This window comes from Bufo bufo, chromosome 7, assembly GCF_905171765.1.
Source record: "Bufo bufo chromosome 7, aBufBuf1.1, whole genome shotgun sequence".
Taxonomy (NCBI): Eukaryota; Metazoa; Chordata; class Amphibia; order Anura; family Bufonidae; genus Bufo; species Bufo bufo.
In genome coordinates this window covers 36862480-36889137 of record NC_053395.1, presented here as the reverse complement: position 1 = coordinate 36889137, position 26658 = coordinate 36862480, and the positions used below count along the sequence as shown (strand labels likewise).

The 26658-nt window shown below is 47.8% G+C and overlaps 1 protein-coding gene across 1 annotated transcript in view; it reads right to left on the bottom strand.

The window, feature by feature from the left end:
- PDPK1 (3-phosphoinositide dependent protein kinase 1) overlaps window positions 1-26658 on the bottom strand; it is a 50267-nt gene that overhangs the window by 6676 nt on the left and 16933 nt on the right. Inside the window, exons 2-11 of the mRNA XM_040439364.1 lie at window positions 19536-19784; window positions 17332-17374; window positions 16549-16686; window positions 15044-15188; window positions 13104-13201; window positions 12244-12319; window positions 9851-9919; window positions 9666-9762; window positions 8530-8703; window positions 845-1077 (exon numbers count right to left, since the gene is read on the bottom strand). Of these exons, the coding sequence (XP_040295298.1) occupies window positions 845-1077; window positions 8530-8703; window positions 9666-9762; window positions 9851-9919; window positions 12244-12319; window positions 13104-13201; window positions 15044-15188; window positions 16549-16686; window positions 17332-17374; window positions 19536-19784 (1322 nt within the window). The remainder of the gene's footprint in view (window positions 1-844; window positions 1078-8529; window positions 8704-9665; window positions 9763-9850; window positions 9920-12243; window positions 12320-13103; window positions 13202-15043; window positions 15189-16548; window positions 16687-17331; window positions 17375-19535; window positions 19785-26658) is intronic.

The window sequence follows — 26658 nt, the reverse complement described above, 5'->3', positions numbered from 1 at the left end:
CTTGCTAAGAGCCGAGCGCTGCGATTGGATGCGCTGGCAGCAAGGGAGACAGAAGACCGCCTACCATACCTAGGGAATCGACGCCTACTATAACTTAGGCGCCTCATTTGCATATTCGGCGCCAAACATAACGGGGGGCAAAGCGGACGAACGGGGGGTCCATTATAAATAAGAAAACGTGTCTGGGCATCACTGGCAGCAGCAGCATAAGGTAGTGTTGTTAGTTTACTTTTTTTTTTTGGTGAAAGGTCCTCTTTAAGTAGTACTGTGCTGGTGAGATAGTGGTGTGTTAGCACCACCGTGTGGCGTATTTTGGGTATTATTTTATAGCTTCATTGTTTGTCTTTGCAATTGTATATTCTTGGTTTGTATTTTTGCATTGACAATTGTCCATTTGTTTCACTGCTTGCACAAATAAAATTAAGATACTCGATAAAAGAACTTAGAGGCAATTATGTCTGCCTGAAGGATCATATAATTTTATATATATATATATTTTTTTTTTATCCTCTCTTTTATATGAAGATTCTTTTTATATAGAAGATATTCAACAGGTTGTCCAGGATTTTTTATATTGATGGCCCATTTCAGGTCATATGGTAATACCCCTTTAATTTTCATTGTGACCCTTTGGATTGGATCAATATGATAATGTGGCCCATAGACCTGTAAAGATTGTGCACCCCACGTCTATTCAGTGGCAGCTGAGATGAATAAAAGTGAGAAAATAATCTTATAAAATGACATATATAGATGGCATCTTCTGTGCACAGACGTGAGTAGGATGGGGACTCGCCTCTAGACTCGTCACAATTGCCATTCACCATACATTACGAGGACTCACCATTGGTTTCCACCGGCTTGCTTCTCTAACAGTAGCCGCTTTTCCTCCTCGGAGAACTGGAGATCAAGCTCAAAAGAGTTATTGTCAAGGTCGTGGATGTACTGTTCAATGTTACTCCCAGATCTCTGTGGCTGAATAGGCTCTGGTGTGGGAAGTGTCTGCGAGGATACCGACGACGAGGATACCGACGAGGCTACCTGCATTCCCCCAAACTGGCTCAAGAGGTCGTCATACTGGAAATACAGAGGACACAAGAGCTTAGATTTCATTAAGCTGTAAATTAAATTCTGCAAAATAATTCATTAGTGAATGCACTACGGTGCTATAGAGAGGGACTGTGTGTGTGTGTGTGTGTGTGTGTGTGTGTGTGTGTGTGTGTGTGTGTGTGTGTGTGTGTGTGTGTGTGTGGGGTGGATGCCTATACAATCGGATATGTTTGAGCCTTCCGTCAGATGTATACTAAAGAGGCCCCATCACCAAATAAATCTGACAGCAAAATGTTATAGAGCAGGAGGAGCTGAGCAGATTGATACATCTTCTTGTGGGAAAAGTCAGTAAAACCTGTATTTCATACATTTCTAGCTTTGCTTTTTCCACTTCTTGTGAACAGCTATCGATACAGGATTCTGTGCATACAAAGATAGGCGTCAGTCACACTAATAACACCTCCCCTCCTGTACCGATAGCTCTTCACAGGGCTGCAGATATAAAAAGGTATAAATTACAAGTTTTACTGAGTTTCTTTCTCACAAAACTATACATCAAACTGCTCCGCTCCACCTGCTCTCCAACCTGCTCCCTGCAAAATGCATTGCATTCTGGTGACGGGTGCTCTAAGTCCTCCAGACATACACTCCTGACAAAAGGCTCAAAACGTGATATGAAATAAGCCTTAGCAATTAGTTTATATTAAAGGTGTTGTCCATTGGATAAAAGGAGACTTTTGTATTACTTACCAGTAAAGTCTCTTTCTCGCTCTTCCTTGGGGGACACAGGAAACCATGGGTATAGCTCTGCTCCCTAGGAGGCGTGACACTAAGCGAAAGCTGTAAGCCCCTCCTCCATCAGCTATACCCTTCAGCCTGGAGAAGAGACTGCCAGTTGCGTGTCCAAGTAGTGAAAGATAACCACCAACCGGAAAAAGAACTGTCGAGCCCCAACGGGGGCAACCAAGCCGGAACCACAACTGTAACCCAATGAAGGGCGGGTGCTGTGTCCCCCAAGGAAGAGCGAGAAAGAGACTTTACTGGTAAGTAATACAAAAGTCTCCTTTTCTCGCCCATATTCCTTGGGGGACACAGGAAACCATGGGACGTTCCAGAGCAGTCCCAGAAGGGAGGGACCAGAACAAACTCAACCAACACCAGAGGCATCAATCAACTGCCGCCTGCAACACCAGACGGCCTAAAGCAGCGTCAGCCGACGCATGAGTATGCACCCTGTAGAACTTGGTGAAGGTGTGCAAGGAGGACCAAGTGGCCGCCTTGCAAATCTGCTCCGAAGAAGCCCGATTTCTCTGAGCCCAGGAAGCCCCGACCGCTCTAGTGGAGTGAGCGGTAACACCAAGGGGAGGAACCCTGCCCTTGGCGAGATAAGCCTCAGTAACAGCCATCTTGACAAAACGAGCGATAGCAACTTTGGATGCCGCCATCCCTCTGCGCGACCCTTCCGGGACCACAAAGAGCGAGTCAGTATGCCTGAAAGAGCTGGTTACTTCCAGGTAAATCTTGAGCGCCCTGACAACGTCCAGGCGATGAAGCTTCCTCTCCCGCGGATGGGAAGGGGAAGGACACAAAGAGGGGAGAACGATGTCCTCGTTCAGATGAAAGGCGGAGACCACCTTAGGAAGGAAGGAAGGGACCGGACGAAGAACCACCTTGTCCTGGTGGAACACTAGGAAAGGTTCCAGACAGGAGAGTGCAGCCAATTCGGACACCCTCCGAAGAGAGGTGATGGCTACAAGGAAAATAACCTTGCAGGACAGAAGTCGCCAGGAAACCGTCCGCAGAGGCTTGAAAGGAGAAGCCTGGAGCGCTGAGAGAACCAGGTTCAGGTCCCAGGGCGGTACCGGAGGGCGATACGGGGGAACCGCGTGAGTCACGCCCTGAAGGAAGGTCTTGACAGGACCAAGGGGGGCCAGAGGGCGCTGAAACAAAATGGACAGCGCAGATACCTGACCCTTCAAAGAACTAAGGCCTAGACCTTGGGCCAGTCCGCTCTGCAGGAAGGACAAAACGGTGGGGAGAGAAAAGCGGAGCGGAGGAATCCCCAGATCGGCACAGAACCCCAAAAAAGTCCTCCAGGTCCTATAATAGATCCTAGAAGAGGACGGCTTACGTGCGCGGATCATGGTGCGGACGACGTCCGCAGAAAAGCCCCTACGTGTCAGGATGGTGGTCTCAACAACCACGCCGTCAAACGTAGGGACCCTAAACGCGGGTGGAAGATCGGTCCCTGAGAGAGAAGATCTTCCCTGGCGGGCAGTGGCCAGGGCGCGTCTGCCAGGAGCAGCATGAGGTCGGCATACCAAGACCGGCGGGGCCAGTCCGGAGCGACCAGAATCACCGAGACGCCTTCCGCCGCGATCTTCCGAAGGACCTTGGGTAGGAGAGGGATGGGAGGGAATATGTATGGGCGCGCGAAGCCTCGCCAAGGAAGAACGAGGGCGTCGGCTCCGCAAGCTCCCGGATCCCTGGCCCTGGACAGATAGGCGGGGACCTTGTGATTGAATTTTGAGGCCATGAGGTCCACGTCCGGAATGCCCCAACGAAGGCAAATGGCCTCGAATACCTCCGGGTGAAGAGACCACTCGCCGGGGTCGACGGTGGTGCGACTGAGGAAGTCCGCCGCCCAATTGTCCACCCCTGGAATAAAAATTGCAGATAGGGCCGGGACGTGGGCTTCCGCCCAACGGAGAATGCTGGTGACCTCCCGCATCGCTGCAGCGCTGCGAGTGCCCCCCTGGTGGTTTATGTACGCCACGGCCGTGGCGTTGTCTGATTGTACACGAACTGGATGACCCTTCAGCAGATGAGTCCAGTGTCGTAGAGACAGAAGGGCCGCTCTCAGTTCCAGGACATTGATCGAGAGTTTGGACTCCGATGGAGACCAAATGCCCTGGACGGATCGGGGAGGAAACACGCCTCCCCAGCCCGAGAGACTGGCATCGGTTGTAACCACCAACCAGTTGAGTGGCAGAAAGGACCTGCCCAGAAGAGGGGACTGTAACCACCAGCGGAGAGATGACCGCACCGGAGGCGAAAGATGGAAGGGATGATCCAGAGACTGCGGCGATTTGTCCCAGGAGGAGAGGATCGCCCGTTGGAGAGGGCGGGAGTGAAACTGCGCAAATGGGATCGCCTCGAAACAGGCAACCATCTGCCCCAGTACCCGCATGCAGAAGCGGAAGGACGGTCGACGGTGGAGAAGGAGACCCCGAACCGCCCCACGGAGGATCAGACGTTTTTCCGAGGGAAGACGTACCTCCGCCGCTCCCGTGTCTAAAAGCATCCCCAGGAAGACGAGTTGTCTGGAGGGGGGAAGGGAGGACTTGGGGAAGTTGATGACCCAACCGAACCTCGCCAGAGTCTCTAGAGTGAGATCCACGCTGGCAACCGCTTGAGAAAGGGACGGAGCCTTGATGAGGATATCGTCCAAGTACGGTAGCAGAAAAACACCCCTGGAACGGAGTAAGGCTAAAACCGGGGCCAGGACCTTGGTGAACACCCGGGGGGCTGTTGCCAGTCCAAAGGGAAGGGCGACAAATTGGAAGTGGAGGTCCCCCACGGCGAATCGAAGGAAGCGATGGTGACACTGGGCTACCGGAACATGGAGGTAGGCATCCTGTATATCGATGGAAGACATGAAATCTCCCTGCTCCAGGGAAGCCACCGCGGAGCGGAGGGACTCCATCCGAAACCGTCGAAGGAGGAGAAAACGGTTGAGCTTTTTGAGGTCCAAAATGGGCCGCACCGAACCTCCCTTCTTGGGAACTACAAAGAGGTTCGAGTAGAACCCTTGGAATCTTTCCTCTAGAGGAACGGGGGTAATCACCCCCCTGTCCAGTAAGGCTTGAACGGCCGCGGAGAACGCAGCCGCGTCTTTCGGGTCTCGCGTGGGGCGGGAGCGAAAGAACCGATCCGGAGGGAAGGATGCAAATTCGATTTTGTATCCGGAGGACACAATTTCGAGGGCCCAGGCGTCCGAGACGTGAGCCATCCAGACGTCCTTGAAAAGGAGGAGCCGGCCCCCCACCCGGGTGGGTGGGGGCGCGCCTTCAGGCAGAGGACTGTTTTGCTGCGGGTGTGCGGGCAGCCTGCGGCTTGCGCCAGGAGGGCTGCGCCCGAAAAAACGGCTTCCTACGCTTGTCCTGGGGAGGAGCCGAAGCGGCAGCTGTGGTGGGAGCCCCAGAGGCCCTGCGGGAGGACCGAAAACGAGACGCACCAGGGCGTCCGCGGGGGGCGCCCCTGGCTTGGGGTTGAGGAAGATGGGTGCTTTTACCACCCGTGGCCTCTGAAATAAGTTCGTCTAAGCGGACCCCGAAAAGGCGGGAACCCGCAAACGGTAGCCCCCGCCAAGGAACGTTTGGAGGCAGCGTCCGCTTTCCAGACCTTCAGCCAGAGCTCCCTCCTGACGGCAACTGCCAGGGCGGAGGAGCGTGCAATAAGGGCTCCCGCATCAAGGGAGGCCTCACAGACAAAATTCCCGGCCCGAATAATAAGCTGGGCCAAGGAACGTAGGTCCTGGATGGGGATGTCCGAGTCCAACTCCTGTTCCAGCTGTGTACCCCAAGCAGAGATTGCTTTCCCTGCCCAAGCAGAGGCAAAAACCGGTCTGAGGGCAGAACCGGAGGCAGCAAAAATGCCCTTGGACAGGGTCTCCATGCGACGGTCCTCCGCTGACTGAAGAGAGGACCCGTCGGGAACAGGGATGGCCGTGTTCTTTGACAGCCGGGCCACAGGGGGGTCCACCTTGGGTGGGGAAGACCATGTGGCCACGACATCGGCTGGAAAAGGATAGCAAATGTCCAGCTTCTTTGGGTTGACAAAACGGGCGTCCGGGCGAGCCCAAGCCTTAGACACCACGGAGGAGAAATCAGAGTGGATTGGAAAGACTTTTGAGGCCTGCCTGGGTCTGATAAAGGAGACGCTAGCTGCGTCCGAGCTAGGGGGGTCATCCTGCACCTTAAAGGTGTCACGTATATCAGAGATGAGTTGACCCATCGCTGAGGCTAGCTTGGACGGCAGGGCCGAGTCCATTTCCAAATCTGAAGCCGCCAATTCACCTTCAGAGAGCGAATCCTTTGGAGAGGAGAGGCTCGTCTGGGTGCGCACGCGTGGCGGGGAGAGGGAGGCATCCGAGGAGGAGGCTCGCTCTACTCTAATACGCTTCTGAGAGTGCCTAGCTCGGGAGGGGTCACTAGGAGAGGGTGAACCCGCTGCAGCGGCAGAAGCAGTGGACCCGGAGGGCGCGACAGTCAGAGTGGCGTCCTGCGGGGTAGGTGGCCTGTCTATTAGGCGGCCCACGACATGAGTGAGGCTTTCCACGGCCTGGGACAGGGATCTAGCCCAGTCAGGCGGGTCAGAGGAAGCAGGGAGCGACACAGCGGGCGACTGAGGCTGCGGTGGAGCTCGGCATGCAGTACAGTGCGGATCAGACTGCCCCCGGGGAAAGGGTTCCCTACAAGCAGTACAGGCATGGTACCATGGCTTGGCGGCTGCAGAAGGGTCTGACATGGTGGAAAGATGTTGCACTTAAAAGTGAGAACCAAGCAACAGTACTGTGGCACGGTGGGGGTTAAACAGTCCTACCAGACCCGGAGATACAAGCGGCAGCTGTAATGGGGAACAGACTGAGGAGGCTGTGGAGGAGAGGCAGCGGCACGGAGCTGAATGGCTTCAGGATCGCACGGCAGAGAGATGAACCCGGAAGTAGCGGAGCGCAGCAGCACGGAGCTGAATGTGTAAGGAAGCTCCGCCCCCCCTCTGCCGCGCTGAAGCCGAAGCAGAGCCGCGCGCGCGCGGCAAAATGATTTTAACCCCCAAGGATGTTGAAGTGCCGGCCATGACATGGCGCCGTTCATGCCAGGAAAACGGCACCCACCGCGCCTAGATGTAGCAGACGGCTTGCAAGTCTGCAGCCGTCCCCTGTAAGGCAGCGTTCTAGGACTTGCCCAGATAAACTGCCCTCCAACTAAGCCCGGTAACGTCCCGATATGCGGGGGGGGGGGGGGGGGGGGGGGGGGGGGGGGGGGCGGGGGGGGGGGGTTGTCCGGGATTGTAGCAGTGGCCATGTAACAGTGGCCAAGTTGGTAGCAGCGGTGGGAGGGAGGAAGGGGAGGCTGGAGCAGCCACTCTCACCATACGCTGTCTTCGTTCGCCCTCAGTCCATCCAGCGGGGGTCGCCCCTTCAGCTCCTGGCACCGCGGTGGCAGGAAGCCGGGGGAGGGACTTGGCGTGCGGGCGACCCTGAGCTGGCGGGACGCAGGGGAGCGAGGCTGCCCTGGTCCACCTTGTCTTCTGTGGGGGAGGCGGCAGTGCGGAATTACCGGCACTGTCGCAACTCAACCCCGGGAGAAACAGAGGGGTCTAATGCGCCTCTGTTGTCCCTGTAGGTAGAAAAAAACCGAGTTAAAAACAACAAATACGTAAAAATAAAAATCATAGGATAACAACCCTGCATAAGCAGGGGGTGTCTTGCCTCCTTGGACACTAAGCAAAAACTGGCAGTCTCTTCTCCAGGCTGAAGGGTATAGCTGATGGAGGAGGGGCTTACAGCTTTCGCTTAGTGTCACGCCTCCTAGGGAGCAGAGCTATACCCATGGTTTCCTGTGTCCCCCAAGGAATATGGGCGAGAAACAAATTCTTACAAAAAGGGGTGGAATCGGTTATTAAAATTATAATAATAATGAAAGAAAAAAATTCCTCCTGATCCTCGGCTGCTGGCTGGCTAGTCTCTGCTTGAAAATATGGGCACTCACGTAAAAAGTCCACATGGGTAGTCCCATACAGTCTTCGCAAACCGCTGCAGTTTTTAAATTGGGAAGTGGTAGCAAGATTTTAGTGGAATTTCCAGCAAAATCATACTGCAGCTTTAGAAAAATCTAAAATATGCAGCGGCTGCATGCCGTCAGGTTTTTTGTGCCCTATCCTAAGAGACTGGCTGATCAGGTGACAAAATCTAATTATTATAACTTTATGGCGGTACCGTGTGTAGGTGGCTGCTGTTCTGCTCAGTAAGTTTAGATTTATGCAGCTCTGAACTTGAAGTAACCTCTGTTTTTATTAATTATGCAAGTATGTAATCGGGCAAAAAACTAACAACAAAAAAAACACAATAAGCAGCAGAATTTGCTACTAGCAATATACAGGAGTGAACTGCAGATAGCCCTGACTAATTAGCATCGAGATGGGATATGGAGCTTGTCTCACTACTTTTTTTCCCCCAACTTTTACGTCCTGTCAATTTAGACGGGTAATAAAAGTATGGCAGGTGGGGTCCAACCTACGGGCCACCTAGCATCAGTAAAAGCAAGAGGTGGCAAGTCCCCATTCTCGGTGGGAGAGTAGGCCATGTGTGCAAATGAGGACGGCTTCTGGTGCTCCGCTTTCACTATGATCCAGAAGCAAAATTACCTGAGCGCCAGGGATTTCCAGATAGAGCTTTTAAAACCTGAAATAACTTACATTTCCATAAAACTCTTCATCGTCTTCGGCCATTGCAGGCAAGTAGGCTGTGAGTTTTGGAGGAGTCTGAAGATGCAGATCTTGCCACGTGATGCCATCAAAGAATGAATGAGCCTTAAGGGGACCATATCCTCCCATCTCCTCACAGCCTAATCGTTTAGTAGGGTCTAGAACCTAATGGGGGGAAAAACAAAGCTCTCAAAATTTACTTCAACAGAAGCCGATAAGACTTCATTTAAGAGGTGACTTGGGTCAGGACTAAAAGACTGTATATTCATACAACCATCACTGTGAAGATGAATACGGAAAGGCTTCAAACAGTAAGTCATAAATCCATACGACTCTATATTAGAAAAGCAGGACATCCTCGCAAATTCTTTTATAGGCGGATGCTGAAGAGCTGAATTTGTCATTGAGGCCTCATGCGCACGAACGTATGTTCTTTCCGTGTCCATTCCATTTTTTTATATTTTTTTTTTGAGGACCGTATATGGAACCATTCATTTCAATGGGTCCGCAAAAAAAAAAAAATTCTGTTTCCGTATTTCCATTCCGCAAAAAAATTTAAATTAACATGTCCTATTATTGTCCGCATTACGGACAAGGATAGTACTGCTCTATTAAGGGTCAGCTGTTCCGTTCTGCAAAATACGGAATGCACACGGACGGACTGCAAAATACATACGGTCGTGTGCATGAGGCCTGAGGGTGGGTTCACGTCGTTTTATGCCTTCGTTTTATGCCTTCATTCCGGCAACAGACACATTAGGTGAGTTAATACTGCTATGGTTGACTGTCTGAACATAATTACATGTACTGTAATAGACTTACATAATTATAATACACTATGGTTAAACATGGGGTCAAATTGGTGACCCTCCAGCTGTTGCAGAACTACCACTCACTGCATGCCCTGATAGCAGTAGGCTGTCCGGGCATGATGGAACTTGTAGTTTTGCAACAGCTGGAGGGCCTCCTGAGTTTGACTTCCCAGTTTTAACACATGGGAAACCCCAGGAAACATCATGTTGAGCTGTGCCACTCGGCAAACACAGCCCTGCTACATCTGCATACATAAAGAAACTTTTATTTTATTTCTTTTTTTCACATTTTTTGAGAAGAATTAAAGAACATACCAGAAGTTTTTCTACAAGATCTTTAGCTCTAGGGAAGAACTTTTCTGGGAAGTCGTATTCCAGCTTTATTATCTTCTGAAATATAAGGTATTCATTGCTGCAAGAGACAAAACACCGCCAATCATAAACTGTGATTCTGCACAAATATAACGCCCTTCTTCACCCACACTAAGCGTCAATCTTACCCGGCTCTGAAAGGTGGTAATCCGGCTACTAACTGATAGATAATGCAACCAAACGCCCAAAGGTCCGAACTGAAAAAAGGAAAAAAGAAAATATTAATTCTGATTCTGTCTGCTTGAGACAGTGACAAAGGGTGACGAAGAGTCAAACATCCGTGTTATGCTCCTGAAAAACATCTTTATTAACTATTTTTTTCTGAAGATGAAGTAAAATGCTTATCATCATCCATGGGGAAAACCTTAAAAATGTAATGAATTCAATAATAAGGTAACTACAAATAAGTATGAACACAGTTTTATAACACAATGCAAGTACAATGGTGACCACCAGGGGTCTCCCTCTCTACAGTTAGCTCTGTTACTTTAGTGCACATCCTCCTGTGGCTACAACTTCCATGCTTTACATCCTCCATAATCCGAAGGGCAGGAAGCTTTAACATGAAATGTAACAGGAATTCAAACATTCATGTATATTTCTAAACCGCACGTTTCGTACTCTCCAGTAGAATTAAACCTCGGAAGGACAAGCATGATATGACTATCAGTGAATCAACCCAGTGTGTACACTTAAAGGGGGGTTGTCCAGTATCTAAATTTTCTTCCTAAAAAGGCAAGGAGACTGTTAAAATAATAAAACAAATAGCATCAGTTTAATCAAGTCCTGCCAGTTTACTGCCATCTAAGCGTGTGACTGTTGTGGCCAGTTACTGATCTCTGTGATATTACTGGAAAACGTTGCTGTTCTCAGGTAAGAGGACTCCTCGTCTGCTGGACACGTATTGGTTTTTGTGTTAGGTTTCACACCTGCGATACTCACCATCAGCTGTTATTGTTCGGACACTCCGCGATATATGCTCATGGGGGGGGGGTGTCAGGTAGGTGGAGATCGCTGCAGTCAAACAGTTATCTGTATGTCCACCTTAAAAGGGTTGTCAGATCACTGGGGACCCCATCGCTCATGAGAACAGGGGCCTGTACGCCCTTGTTTGAATGGAGCGGCAGGCAGGCGTATCCGCCACTCCATTCTCTTCTATGAAACTGCCTGGGATCCCAATACAGCCGCTCCATTCAACCTCATTCTCGTGATCGGTAGGGGCCCCCAGCGGTGGGACCTGCGCTGATCAGACACCTATCCCCTAAGCCTGAGAGTAGGGGACAAGTTGTTGCAATGGAACGACCCCCTCAGGGTACCTTTCCCACAAGTGCAGATTTCAAAACAGAAAATCTGTTCGGATTTCTATGAGTTTCCGCGCCAAAAACCATGTGTTACTTGCAGTTTTTGGTGTGGATTTGATGCAGAATTTCCGCAGATCTCATCCTTGAGAAGGGTAAATCTGCACACAAAAAACAAAACGTGAAAACAACTGACATGCTGCGGATTTCTAAATCTGCACAGCAGGTCAATTTCCGCATGAAAAAAAAAAAATGCATTTATGAGATTTGTCTAATCTCATGCACTTTGCTGGTACTGTATTATGCTGCAGTTTTTCCGCATGTAAATCCGTAAAGAGATAATGTGCGTAATCCGCGCCATGTGCAGCCACCCATAAAGGTTGTCATGTCCAGCTTAAAGGGGTTATCCCATCATAATGATCACTCTTAAATCTGTTAATGATTTGACAGTGATCATTTTTGTAAATATATTTGATTAACAAATTCCCACCGTTTAGGATAAAATTCATCCCCACTTACCTCATTGCTGTCATTTGGTCTCCCCTGGTTACAGCCACCGCTCTTCTCCAGAATCCCGGTGGCCGCGCTTGCGCAGAAGACTCCTTATTTTCGCCCGGCCGGGCTGCTCACTGTCCTGAATGCGCACGCCGCCGCGATGGCGACTTCTTCCCGGCGAGAATAGTACAGAGCCGCGCACGCCGGCTCTGTACTACACTGGCCAGGAATAAGTCACCATGGCGCATGCGCGTTCAGTCCAGCGTGCGGCCCGGCCGGGAGAAGACTTCAATCAAGATAAAGCACGCCCCCAGCCAGAATCCAGGAAGTGAACGGCGCGCTGGCAGCAGGTAAGTATGAAAAGGCAAAGTGGGATAACCCCTTTAAGCTTCTGTTGGAGGTATACATCAGAAGAATATCTCAACATTCACCTCCAATCTATGACACTTCATACAATGTCATACGTCACTCATTGACTTAAAAAAATAAAAAATGTATACCGCACAGTGTATGATTTTTTTTGTGTGGTATGCCCAAGTAGAAAAGTGCAGTCAACCATGGTTTTCTATACAGAAAAAAAGAAAAGAAAAAGAAATGCTCTAAAAAGACTTGGGAGGAAGACTGCTGAGATTCTTGACGATTTTCAGTGTCAATTTCCATAAAGGACTGTGTGAAATGTTTCACAAGCTCATAACAGGAAATCAGCTGTGAATAACCATTAGACTTGCCTTTTACATGCAGATTTTTCTGTAAGAAGCTCAGGAGACACGTACTGTGCTGTTCCGACAAATGAATTTGCCCGTGCTATAGAGAAGCAAAAATTATAACAGTTTGAAACTTTATATATTGTTTGATTCACATAAAATACAACAACGACTTTGTAAAAAACTATTAATAATCGATCTTGAGTTGAAACTTTATAGCACTCCAGAGCGGCATTCACAGTTCTGCTGATTTTCACTGGAAACCGTCAACAAGTTTGGTGCCGGACACACCCCTATGAAGCACATCAGGTCTTCCTATAACGCCGGGTCAGCCAGAATTTTCTACAGCCTGTGCAGACACTGAATCAGCAAGGAGGGCTGAGAGATTTCAGCTGTGAAACCTGAAGAATTGTAAACGCAGCTGTGGATATGACTCAGCATTAGGCTCCATTCACACGTCCGCAATTTTGCGGAACGGGTGCGGACCCATTCATTCTCTTTGGGGACGGAATGGATGCGGGCAGCACACAGTGTGCGGTCTACAGCCGCAATTGCGGAGCGCGCCCCCGATCTTCGGGTCCGCAGCTCCACAAAAGATAGAACATGTCCTATTCTTGTCCGCAGCTGCGGACAAGAATAGACATTTCTAAAGGGGTGCCGGGCGGGTGTGTTGAGGGTCCGCAACACACCACGGACGTGTGAATGGAGCCTTAGGGCAATGATCAATTGGATGGGATCAGGTAGGATGAGATCGTCAGTAATGATCTCATCCTATGAAAAAAGTAGCTTTTAGACATTTTTATGTTGAACTGCATGATTCTGACTCCTAGGATTGAGGACAGGCAGCCTGCCTGCCGATGCTGCACTGTGATCGGATTACATACCTTGCCGGCTATCAGATGATAACACCTTCGCTGTCCCAAAGTCTGTGATTTGAATGTGCATGTCTTCACTAAGCAAAATGTTTTCTGGCTTCAGGTCTCTGAAACAAATAACATTATTCCACAATTAGGCCTCATTCACACATACGTGGATTTTCACGGAACACTTGTGCACTCAGCAGGACTGTGGTCCGTGAAAATCCACGTATGTGTGAATGAGGCCTCACTAAGGATTCTCATAAGCCTCTGACAAAACGATCAGGCATTGAAATCCAACATGCCTCATCAGTCTGACCTCACCCCACCACAGACATCTGCTGGTGAAAGACAAAAGGCCCCCAAACGTATAAGACTGATGGCGGATCAGCAGGTTTTACTTTCAACTTATGTGCATGTCCAGATTAAAAAGGTATTATTATATTGCTAGGGTAAGCCATTACTTTATAATCAGTCAATGACCTCTGGGACCCCCACCAAGCCAGCCAGGTGTTGCATCAGTGCTATAGCCCCTTCAGTCTCCGGAGCTGTGGAGGTCCCAGGGGTTGGCCCTTCACCAGTCACCAACTCATCATATATTGGGCTGGGTAGAAAGTAGCAATATGGGCCTGGTCTTCTTTAAAAGCTAACACCAGTCACAGCATTATCTCCTCTACATCGGGAGTGATGGACATTGGGTCGGGAGTGAAGGCGGCTGAAGCCTGCTATCACTTTCAGTTGCTAACAGCTATATTTCTTCATGTAGAGGAGATAATGCAGTGATTCTAGTCATGTTTTAAAGCTTAGATTGCCAGCCTGAGATATGAAGAGTTACAGAAGCCCTCCCCCTTCAGCTGGCTGTGATCTCGGCCAGCATAAAGGAAGAGATGGGGAGATGGGGAAATGGGGATGCCGACAGCCTGCAGTATAGGAGAAAAAAAAATATTAAAAAAATAATAATAATAAAATTATCATCGTAAATCGTACTGACGCACAGAATAAAGCCATCATGTTATTTATACCACACAGTGAACATAAAAATTTATCTAATAAAATAATGTTAAATTTGCTGTTTTTTCACCTTTCCCCCATAGCGCAAATTTCAAGATCTCATATAGCTAAACTGAAAAAAAGAAATAAAAAGTTATGACCACTGGAACACAGAGAGGGAAAAATGTAACTGGTCCTTAATGGATTATTGCCATCTTGGACATTGTGGGAATATCGCTAGGATATGCTCCCAATGTTTGATAGGTGCGGGTCCCACCTCTGGGACCTGCACCTATACTTAAAATGGAGCCTGCAAAGTGCCAGAGGGCACATGCATGGCTGCCCTCCATTCAGTTCTATGGAGCTTATGGAAATAGCCGAGCCGGCGATCCTATAGAAATGAATGGAGAGCGGTCGTGCATGCGCAGTGAACCCTCTGGCACATTCTAAGGATAGGTGCAGAGGTGGAACCCCTAAAAAGCCTAAATATTAGTGATGCCACTAATGAGTTAAAAATGTCCTTGGGCCCCCCCCCCCTAGATTTACTTCAGATATAAATCCAAAAATCTACAATTAAAAAAAGGTGACAATTCCTGTTTTTTTTTTACAGTTTTCATGCGACTGCTGGGCGAATTGGGGGAGGGTTAAATAATGCTGGACTTATGAAGGGTTAGGACACAGGGATAAAACTGGCATGGGAAGGATTTACAAACCCTGCATTATGCCCTCTCGGCTGCTCAGGACAAATCTTCTTACAGCTGAAATGGTAAAGTTCAAGCATCTTGCAGAAAAGGTCACTACATCACCCATGCACCGTGTCTGGAAAATCCAATTTCCCCCTAGCGGGGGGAGAGACAAACAAATCTGGAAGTCCCCATGCACGGCACGTGGCTGGAGATCCTGCGACACCTGCAGCAGCCATCCAAAGTGTCAAAAATCCACTAAACCAAAAGATTTTAACCCTTTTAGGATCTCACCTGTGAATAATTCCCTTCTCGTGTAGGTATTCTAAAGCGCACACAGTTTCAGCGGAGTAAAACCTTGTGCAGGTTTCATCGAATGAGCCGATCTTCCTTATGTACTTCAGTAGTTCGCCATTCTTGGCATAACTGAGGCCAAAGTCTGCAGCCATTGTTAAGGAGTAACTATGACGAAGCCTGGAATTTATTTTCTTCCTGATCGCACATCGCTTTGGGTGAAGCCCTAGGTAGTGAGAGCGAACAGTGGAATGGCTGTCAGAGCGCGTTTGGTTTTATTTCATATAGTAATAGGAGCACGACTCAGATTTTGCCTTGGATGCGTTATTCATCATGTGACAGCCACGGCCATTCACTTCTTGGCTGCAGCAAGTATTCATATCATGTTTTTTAAATTTTTTTGGTTGTTTTTTTTTTTCACTTCGTAAGGTTTCCCCAGGACAAGTCATATTCCCCTCCATAACCATTTATAAATTGTGCCAATACCTCTAAAATGAAAAATAAAGTAACTTTGCAATTGGTATTGATTAAAAAATGTATCCATATTGCTAGGATATGTGTCCGATGAATGGGTGTCCCCACCTTTGGGACCTGCTCCTATCTCCATAACGGGGCCCCCGAAGTTAAGGAGAGTGCACTACGCATGAGCATGAGAAAAACGGATCCGGCATTTATTTTTTTTACATTTTTTGTGGTCTGTGCATGCGCACACCGCAATGCCGGATCCGTTTTGCCGGAACACTTTGGGCCGGATCCGGCATTAATGCATTTCAATGGGAAAAGATGCCGGGTCTGGCATGTGTTCTGGAATTTTGGACGGAGATAATACCGCAGCATGCTGCGGTTTTATCTCCATCCTGAAAAGTCAAAAAGACTGAACTGAAGACGTCCTGAACAGATTGCTCTCCATTCAGAATGCATGGGGATATGCCTGATCAGTTATTTTCCTGTATTGAGCTCCTAGGACGGAACTTCGCGCCGGAAAAGAATAACGCTAGTGTGAAAGTACCCTAATAAAAATTTTACACTTTTCTTCCCAGCCCACTCGGATCCAGCGCTCCTTCCTCTTCACTGGCCGGGGCGGAGACTGGAACCCCTTGCCATCATGTCACAAGGGGATCCGGCCACCGCTGCAGCCAGTGATTAGCTGCGACCATGCCAAACCGGATGTTGACATTGGGGAGCCCCAGCGGAGAATCGCAGGCCTGGAGGAGAAGAGGTGGTGAGCCAGCGCCGGGAAGCAGGTAAGTAATCTTTCCTTTACAGGTCCGGCCACTCCCTGTGTATTGTACCCTTCACCCACTGCTAACAGTGGCCACAGCTCCTTTGCCTGCGTCATCCACGGACTCTCCATTGCATTCTAGTGCAGTTCGACCATCACAATAAGGAAAAAAATGGTACGGTATATCATTTTACAGGAAGGGGTTAAAAAAAAAAAAGAAAAATAGAAAAACCGTGGCTGCTTTGCACGTTTAAGCATCAGATTTCATAGTTTTAAAGGATACATAGTTTTTCAACATCTTGAAATGTGAAGTATAGTTTGACGAAGAACGGGTGATCTAATCGTGACATCACATCTCGTTCCCGGGTCACATAGGGTACCTTATTCTCCTTCATAATGTGACGTTTCTGTAGAATTTTAACTAGAAGGAAAAAAAATATATAAATGAATAAAGGATGAAATAGATGTGTCTGAGGAAACATTCCTAAAGGCCATGTCCACCTTCACAACCATTATATTGTATTACTACAACACACCCAAAAAAAAAAGAAGGAACTTTGGAATAATTTAAGGCTACTTTCACACCAGCATTTTTGCTGGATCCATCATGGATCGTCAAAAACGCTTCCGTCACGATAATCCAACAGTGTGCGTCTTGCTCGCCACAACATCGCGGACAGAAAAACGCCGCCTTGCAGCGTTATTCTGTCAGCAATGGGGACGCAGCCAAATGGACTGAATGCATTCTGGTGAACTCCATTTCGTTCAGTTTTGTCCATTGACAATGAATGGGGACAAAACGGAAGCGCTTTCACCCCGCGATTGAATGCTATGACGGATCTCAATAGCGGAAAGGGAAAGCGCAGATGTGAAAGTAGCCTCTAATTACAATCCTACTGTTTGTTCCTATCATTTTTGGGCTGCAGATCCTATGCAGACCAATGTGTCTCCTTGGACATGGCCTTTAATGAATTCACAATTTTCATTTATGGGGCATAAAATCCAAGAAAGGTGACAAACGCCTCCCTTTAAGCAGCTGCGGAAATCCTTACATACATATACTTACTGGCATACTCTCTTCCTGTTGCGATCTCTTTGGCCAAAACAACCTATAAAACAGTTAAACAGAGCATTCAGTAACATACACAACGTAATTAACGCGAATAAAGCAAAAGAACACAATCATTTTGTTTCCACATAGGCCCCATAGAGAGTACCTAGCCACATGTGGTCATTTAAAGGGGTATGCCGCTTTGGGCTGCCTATTTATAAGAGCTGTTCACAGGTTGTTCTACTACTGGCACCTTCAGCAATCACTGTAAGGAGAGTTAGAATTCAGAACACAGTGTTCGATCCCTGCAGCGCCACGCAGGAGCAATGTTTAATTACCAGGGACCACTGCAACCTCTAATGCAGGGTCCGCATGCTCCATTGAAGTCTATGGGAGTTCGGAGAACAGCCAAGCAAGTATGCATGCTGGTAGTCGTACTTTGTCCACAGAAGTGCCGGAATATGGAAATCCCCAGTCTAAGGCATGGCTTCTTCTCTAGGAGAAAGCATCAGGGAAGATTTACCAAGACTGGTGTTTCTAGCAGCAGTGTTATTTTGCTTGGAGGTGGAGTGAAATGCGCCAAAATTATTAAGAGGATGATGAAGCAAGGACTTTTTCAAGGGTTTTTCATTAGGATACAGTCAGTCTAGGGCCATTACATTATGTGAATACACTGGACTCGCCCCACGATCAGAGACTGAGTGTATCTTAAATTACTATGATACAGTAAATTCAGGTCAGGGATGCCATGAGATGCATCTAACACATGGGCCGTATTTCCTCGGCAATCAGTCATGTGCTTGAGCCCTAAAACACTGACATAAATTTCCAGGCACAAGACATATCAGTAGTGCACAGCTTACGATTGACGAAATAAAGAGGACCTTTCATGGGATTATGGCTTAAAAAACTAGTATGCTTGCCAGATAGGGCGGCCCCTACAGATGCAAGAACTTTTTTCTAAAATACCCCTCCAATCTGGCACGGTGTCCCCGCTGTTTTGGCGCCTAATATGTAATTTAGAGTTCAGTACAGGGAGGAGGAGACGGACGGGTTTCTTAATGGCGTCTCCTATCTCCCTGGCTGTAGCGCTGTGCAATCGCAGAGGAGAGCGTCACAGTCAGGGAGAAGGTGAGCTGTTTTTTCTCCTGGCTGCGATTGGACATGCTCTTTTGGTGCGAAAAAGCCACAGAAATCTGCACAAGAACAATGTGTATTTTCTGCACGTTAACCTGCACCTGTGTGCAAGTACCTTAAGGCCCGTTGCAGACGTGTCCGGATTAGGTCCGGATGCGTTGCGTCTGCGATCAGGGAAAATCGTGCGAGTAGGTACACAACTGCAGTCAGTTTTGACTGCAATTGCGTTCTGATGTTCAGTTTTTATAGCGCTGGTGCAATGCGTTTTGCACGCGCGTGATCAAAAACTGAATGTGGTACCCAGACCCGAACCCAGACTTCACTGAAGTTCGGGTTTGGGTTCGGTGTTCTGTAGATTTTATTATTTTCCCTTATACATAGGTTATAAAGGGAAAATAGCATTCTTAATACAGAATGCTTACTAAAATTGGCTTTAGGGGTTAAAAAAAATAAGAAATGAACCCACCTCATCCTGTTGTTCGTGCAGCCGGCACCATCTTCTTTCAGGACCTGCAAAGGACCTTTGATGACGTAATTGCGCTCACACCTGGTGAGCGCGATACGTCATCAAAGGTCCTTTGGCAGGTCCTGAAAGAAGAAGAAAGACGACGATGTCGGCTGCGCAAACAGGATGAGGGAAGTTAATTTTATTTTATTTATTTTTTTAACCCCTAAAGCCACATTTTACTAAGCATTCTGTATTAAGAATGCTATTATTTTCTGTTATAACCATGTTATAAGGGAAAATAATACAGTAAATTGACTTATCAATTTACTTACATCATCTCCTAGCAACCATGCGTGAAAATTGCACCGCATCCGTACTTGCTGGCGATTTTCAGACCTATTCATTTCTATGGGGCCTGCGTTGCGTGAAAAACGCAGAATATAGAGAACCTGCTGCGATTTTCAAGCAACGCACAAGTGATGCGTGAAAATGACCGCTCATCTGAACAGCCCCATTGAAGTGAATGGGTCCGGATTCAGTGCGGGTGCAATGCGTTCACCTCACGCATTGCACCCGCACGGAATTCTCGCCCCGTGTGAAAGGGGCCTAAGAGATACAAGAAAAATGAACTCACTGTTGAAAAGGACCCTTCGCCAAGGATTTTGCCAAGCCTAAAGTCCTGGGGACGTTTCTTTCGAGGCTGTTGTGCTGGTTTTTGTACGGGTTGTTGCTCGGACTCTGCTGAGTTGGCGCCACTGGAAGAGCCTGCACGGGTGCTGCAATTTGCAAGAGCAGACGACGACCCAGAATCTGAATTGATCACGAGAGAAGGAGATGGGCAGGGGCACAAAACCACGTTGGACTGAATAGGCATAGTATCATACTAAAGGGAGGAAAAAGAAATAAAGAAATGATCAGCAAAGCTATATGGATCTTGCTCACATGAAAATCAGACATACAATAAATGAAGGTCGCTCCAATTATTTTTCCCAGTCTCTCATTGGACACATTCTTTACCAATGCACAAAAATACGATGTTCCATGTTGCCTGAGGGGCCACTAATCTAGTTTGTACCTGGGCAAGGACAGGGACCTATCAGTTCCGTAGCGGACTATGAATGGTTGTATACATGCTAACGATTACTGGATAACCTATATAAATTCTATCTTTTTGAAGAACGGACACACGGATGCGAAAAACACATGGGTGATCTGTGTGCTTTTCGGATCCATGTTTCCATTTTGCAAAATTATAGAATAGGTCATATTTGGCTGCAAAATGCAGACCACGGACCCACTGTAGTAAACGGGTCAGCAAAAAAATGCGGATGCAACATGGACGGTATCCGTATTTTGTGGAGCCACAAAATAATCTGCCCGTGTAAAGGTGGTGTCGCCAATCCCCCGATGAACGAGCCAAAAGCTCGCTCTTTGGGTGAAATAATCTTTCATGCAGACGCCTCAGTCAGTGTTTCTGGGCAGCAGGTCACACTGTGTGAACAGCGATAAATCTGTAAGCAGTGGAGGAGATTGCCGCCTGTAAATGCAGCTCTTACCCCCTCTGAGGAGCAGGCATTTATTGGGAAGGAACGGTCCCTTCTTGATAATTGCCTTCTCGGTCAGGCAGTATAAATCCACCTTTAGAATAACTACTGCATCTAAGGAGAGATATACTGCCATTTTCCCCTTGCGCGGTGGCTCAGTGGTTAATCCTGTTGCCTTGTAACATTTAGGGTCCTGGGTCCCTGAATCTAACCAAGGACAACATCAGCGTAGACCTATGTTCTCCTGTACTTGTGTGGGTCTCCTCCAGGTTCTCAGGTTTCCTCCCACACTGCAAAAACAGACAGGTTATACCGATCCTACTGTGTGTGCTCGAGACCGGGAATGTAAATGACTGGTGGCAATCTACATACAGCACCGCAGAATATACTGGGAGCACTGGGAAAGACTGATGGATACGGATCTTCTCATCCATACTGCTACAAGCTCTTTTCTCAGTGTTCAGGAGCCAAATGTGGCCCTTGGGACTCTTCATGTGGCTCCACAGCGGTTGAGAGCCACAGCTACTCTATCAAAAGCATTACACAAGGAGTCATATCATCAGGTCATATCGGATTGGATTTTTCCATTTTGACATTCAATGTGGCTCAAAACCATCTGTATTGGGTTGCAGCCTGCAAAAATTTGGAGAGCTCTGATCTAAATAATTAAAGGGAACCGCTAGCACATCTGCAATACCCATTCCCCATAGCTCTGTGTGCTTATTTTGTGTGTAAAAAAAACGACTTTATAGATATGTAAATGAACCTTAGATGAGCCCAGCCCCGCCCACTGTGAAGGAGCCCAGCCCCGCCCACTGTGAAGGAGCCCAGCCCCGCCCACTGTGAAGGAGCCCAGCCCCGCCCACTGTGAAGGAGCCCAGCCCCGCCCACTGTGAAGGAGCCCAGCCCCGCCCACTGTGAAGGAGCCCAGCCCCGCCCACTGTGAAGGAGCCCAGCCCCGCCCCGCATCCTCTGAATCTCCTCCTTGCTCCCCGACGTCACAAAGCTAGAGCGCCGTAATCTCGCAATGCGCGAGCTAGCCCTGAGGGTGATGCCAGCACAGGGAAGGAACACTATGCAGACACTGCGCATGCGCTAGCTCACGCATCGCGAGATTACGGAGCTCTAGCTTTGTGACCTCAGGGAGCAAGGAGGAGATTCGGAGGATGCGGGGCGATGCTGGGCTCCTTCACAGTGGGCGGTGCTGGGCTCTGGAAATGTTAGTAACCTCATTTATGCGCAGTTTTTTTTTGACACAATAAAAGCACAGAGAGCTATGGGGACTGGATATTGCGGATGTGCTAGCAGCCCATCTCCTCAGCTCTATACTCAAAATCCAGGCGACAGGTTCCCTTTAAGGGGGTTGGGTCCCGAAATCGACATATCCCCTATCCACAGGATGGTGCAGGCTAACACCTCTAGGACCCACACCAATCACAAGAATGGCGGTCCCAAATGCATTCATTCTCTGCGCTCAGCTACCTCTGGCCGTCCCAAGGGAAATGAATGTAAGGGCAGCGTGCATGCTCAACCTGCCACTCCATTAGGGTCCATTCACACATCTGTGCGGACCGCACATCGCCGTCACTATAATAGAAAATGCCTAATCTTGTCCGCAATTGCAGACAAGAATAGGACATGTCAGGGTGGATAAAAATCTATGATTTAAAAAAAAAAAAAAAAGATTTTTTTGATTTAAAAATCAGATTTTTTTTTTGTATAAAATGCTTTTTGGGGAAAATATATTACCATCCAAAAGGTTATTCCGTCATGAAATAAAGATTCGTTTTTTAAATGATATAGCATAAGGCTGTATATGTATGTTTAATTATTTTTTTGGTAAATAAATTCCATTAATCCATTCACAATGTCATGCTCTTCAAAAAAGGTTTTTATAAGATTACTGGGCAGTTTCTCTGCCTACAAGATATTATCACAGATGCTTGGTTTACTTTTGCAGTTCTCAAAACTGAATTGGACTCAGCAGAGATCACAGGCCTCTTCTGCACAGCATTAATCCTAACTTCTACAAACCTATGAATGCAGAATCAACCTAATCAAACTAATATGAAAAGTTGTTATTCTAAAAATCTAGTTATACCAGCAAGAATTAGTCTTTATGTAGAAAACTATGATTTAAATCAAGCCTTACTGACTAGTGATTTAAATCAAATCCACCCTGGGACATGTTCTATTTTTTTTTTGGGAACAGATTTGCGGACCCACATTTCCGGATCCGGGCAGCACATTGTGTGGCCCCATAGAAATGTATGGGTCCGCAATTCCGTTCCCCAAAATGCGGAACAGAATTGCGGACGTGTGAATGGACCCTAAAGGGGTTATCCAGGAAAAGATATTTATGACTTAGGATAGGTCATCAGTATCATATCTGCGGGGGTGCGACACCCGGGACCCCTGCTGATCAGCTGTTAGAGGTTTTTCACTGCTGCAGCCTCCAGTGACATCACTGTATATCGGTCACATGGCCTAGTTGGAGCTCAGCCTTATTCAATTTATGGGGCTGGGCCGCAATACCAAGCGCTGCCACTATACTATGTAAAGCGCTGTCCTTGGAAAGCTGCTGGGAGTCTGCATCGCTCACTAAGGCTTCGGTGAGCTGATCGGCGGGGGTGTCGGACCTCAGATCCTGAGGATAAGTCATCATTATCATGTCCCGGATAACCCCTTTAAATACAGGGTTTACAGCTGATGCCTGCATATACACTGCTGTGTACTCGTATCAACCATGCACTTAAATTAGATTATATAAAATAAAAAAAATTCTTATTAAATGAACCCCCATACGACAGGAAACTCCTACATATAGCAAATGGTACAGAGGCGAAACCTTCAAGTCAATGTTACGAGCTGATAAACAGCGAGGGGTACTTTCCACGCACCTGGCCGCTCGCACTATTTCTGTATCTTCTTTCAAGTGAAAACCACAGGGGTTTCTCCCGATACGCAGCTCCCTGAAAACACTGACATCAAATGAACGCTCCCTGCTAGATAAAGGTGCCGAGAAAGAAATCATCTTACGGGAATGTTTAAGACGCTGACGATTTTTCACTGTGAATTTCACCCTTCGCAACGAAGGTGGTAAAAATCCAGGGCAAATCCAAAGCGTAAACCGTGTTAAATCCACGCATCTATCAGATTTGGGAATTCCCTTTAAAGGAGTTGTCCCATCTGGGACCCCCTTTTCCATAGGACTCTGGTTACCTTTACGCTGTGTTTTTATCAGCACCTGTCGGCTGTATACATCAGGGGGATTCTCCGGTGTATACCTCTGACCATCGTCACTGTACATGCATCCCTCGCCCGCAGGCTCCGATTGTAACTAACATCTCAGTCCGTACAGGTAAAAGAAAGCTATATGGACATCTACTGGCCAGACCACTCTTTTGTCCTCGGTCAGGTGAATACGGGTCTATGGATACATTTGACTTATGCCAGTGCAAGCGGCAAACATACACAGTTAAAGGGGTTTTCTGGGAGCAGAATACTGATGGCCTATCCTCAGGATAGGTCATCAATATCCGATCGTTGGATGACCGGCACCCCTGCTAATCAGCTGTTTGAAGAGGCAGCGGTGCTCCCTTCCAAGGCCAGTGACACTACTGAAGTGAATGGGTTTGGGCCGCAATACCAAGCACAGCCACTACACAACATACGGCGCTGTACGCTGAGAAGAGACCACATCCGCTGCTGGGAGAAGGGCCCCCCCACGATCAGATATTGATGAAGATTAGGATTTGCCCATTCATGACCAAAAATAAAACTTCAAAAAGTAACCTTATTAGGATATTTGGACATTATAGAGGGGTCCCCAGCTTGGAGTCTAGGTCTATGACGAGAGCGCTTTCTTGTTCCGGCAGACTCAACACGACCATGTAATTTTGCCACTCAGGGGCGATGTGCGGGCCGTGACTGGCGCTATGGGCACTAGAAGAGCGGTTTTAGTAGATGGAAAACAATGTACAGTAGGATTCCTCCTGATATCGGGGGTGACGAGGAGCCAGCACCGCCAGCAACCAACCTGAAGTCCCCACCCAAGGCCTCGGCAGAGCCTGGCACAGGTGACAGATGAAGCAGTGCTGGGCACCTGATCCGTAGTACAGGCTGCACATTCACAATGACATGGCATTTTCTGGGCGTATGTGTAAACAGGACAAGGTGATTCAGTTTATTATAAGCACGCCTCGGCCCTCGGCCGCCCCCCCAATGTTCTATGGAAGCATTAAACCTTATCAAAATCCCTTTCATAATGAAGGATTTATAAACGACTCCATTCTTGAGCGCGCACACGAACAGGGCTAAATGCACACGATCAGGATTGCGTGCGGAAAATCCGCACCGTAGGTCATGTACATTGTATTCTATGAGAATTTGAAATTCTCAAATGCACACGATGCTGATTTTTTATTTATTTTTTTCGCACGGATTTTGACCTGCGGTGCGGATTTTAAAATCTGCAGCCTGTCAATTTATTTTATTTTATCCTGACCGGATTTTCTTCTTTCACTTCGTAAAATCCACATGCGGAAAATCTGCACCAATAGATGCAGATTGACCGCACGGATTTGCCTGCGAACACCTCCGGATTCTCCGCACGTGAATCCTGAACGTATGCATTTACCTTAGGTCGGAGCATGATATTACTACAAATCCATCCCCTGTTCTGGAGACTCCAGGTCGATGACTACATCGATACACTGTAACGAGCCAGAACAGGTTTTCAGATGCAACGTAATACAGGAAGTGTAGTAGGAAGTTACACGACTTTATTATAGTTTTCCACGCTGGATAAACTGATGGATCAGTCATGTGTGATACCCAAAGGCAGTCCGCTCTGTAATGAGGATATAAAAGGCATTAAAACTGCTAGATGGACCTTTAGTAAAACCCACAACGGTGCATGCACCATCCCGTATAGGCAGAGACGTTTACTAGTGTTGTTAAAGGGGTTATTGCATGAATTTAAAGGGATTCCGTTACCTGCAAACAAAGTAAGCATACCACCATGTAGGGTAGCTGCCCCAAAACAAAACAAAAATACGGTCCCATAATCTTGAGAAATGCTTCTTTTTATCTTGACACAAATAAGGCGTTTGGCGCACAAAGGGCGGGGCTCCTACGTCTGGTGCACCATCACTCTGCCACTCCCTGAAATCCTGCGACAGCTCGCGTCAATGCCGGGCCCGGACATGCGCAGTCATTTTACTAATGCAGCTGCCCACAGTGGGCAGTGTACGGCGCATGCCCAGCAGTGACGCGAGCTGTCGCGGGATTTCAGGGAGCAGAGTCCGTGATGTGAGGGCACTGGGCCGGCTTACAGTGAAACATGGGAGGAGCGCTAACTCCGTTCTCCGGAGGACATGGGCACTGGCATTCGGGGAGGAACGCCCCTGGGCACTTGCAGCTCATTTGCATATATCTTCAAACTTTGTTTATTCAACATCAAATACACAGAAATAAGAAAGAACGGTACGATCTGTTAACTGTTTGTCACCCACAGGACAGTGAAAACTGTTTAGGGGCTCACGCACACTAATGTATTTTTCTTCAGTTTCCGTTACAATTTTTTACAGGTCAGTATGCGGAACCATTCATTTCAATGGGGCTTGGAAGAAGAAAAAAAACAAAAACGGAAATGACTCCGTGTGTATTCTGTGTCTGTATGTCCGATTCTTGTCCGTTTCGCGGACAGGGGCAGGCATGGTTACAATGGATCTGCAAAAAAAAAAAAAAAAAAGGATGCAACATGGATGTCATCCGGATTTATTTGCGGACTGCAAAATACAGACGGTCATGTGCATGAGCCCTAATGTGTCTAAAGTAGGTGACAGACTCCCTTTAACCCCTAATTCCCCCTCATATACATATAGGATGTAACGCCCTCACTGTCTATAAAGAGATATAGCGATATAGGGACGAGTGAAAGACAAGGTGTCAGGGTCGCTTCACCTGCTTCTCTACGAGATCACAACAGGAATGGCGCAAGGAAGCTACTGAGCAGCTTAGTCTACCAGAAGGGAAAACAGCAGGGGGCGCCACCTAAGGGGGAAAACGTAATACACGTAAAAACCTAATATTTCTTGCTCATATGATGCAATATTATATCATTTAAAACGCTCTATTCGGTGCCCAGTGATACATTGCGTGGGATAAGTCGCCAAGCTCAAGCGGTCTCCCTGAGGTCAGCCGCTTTGG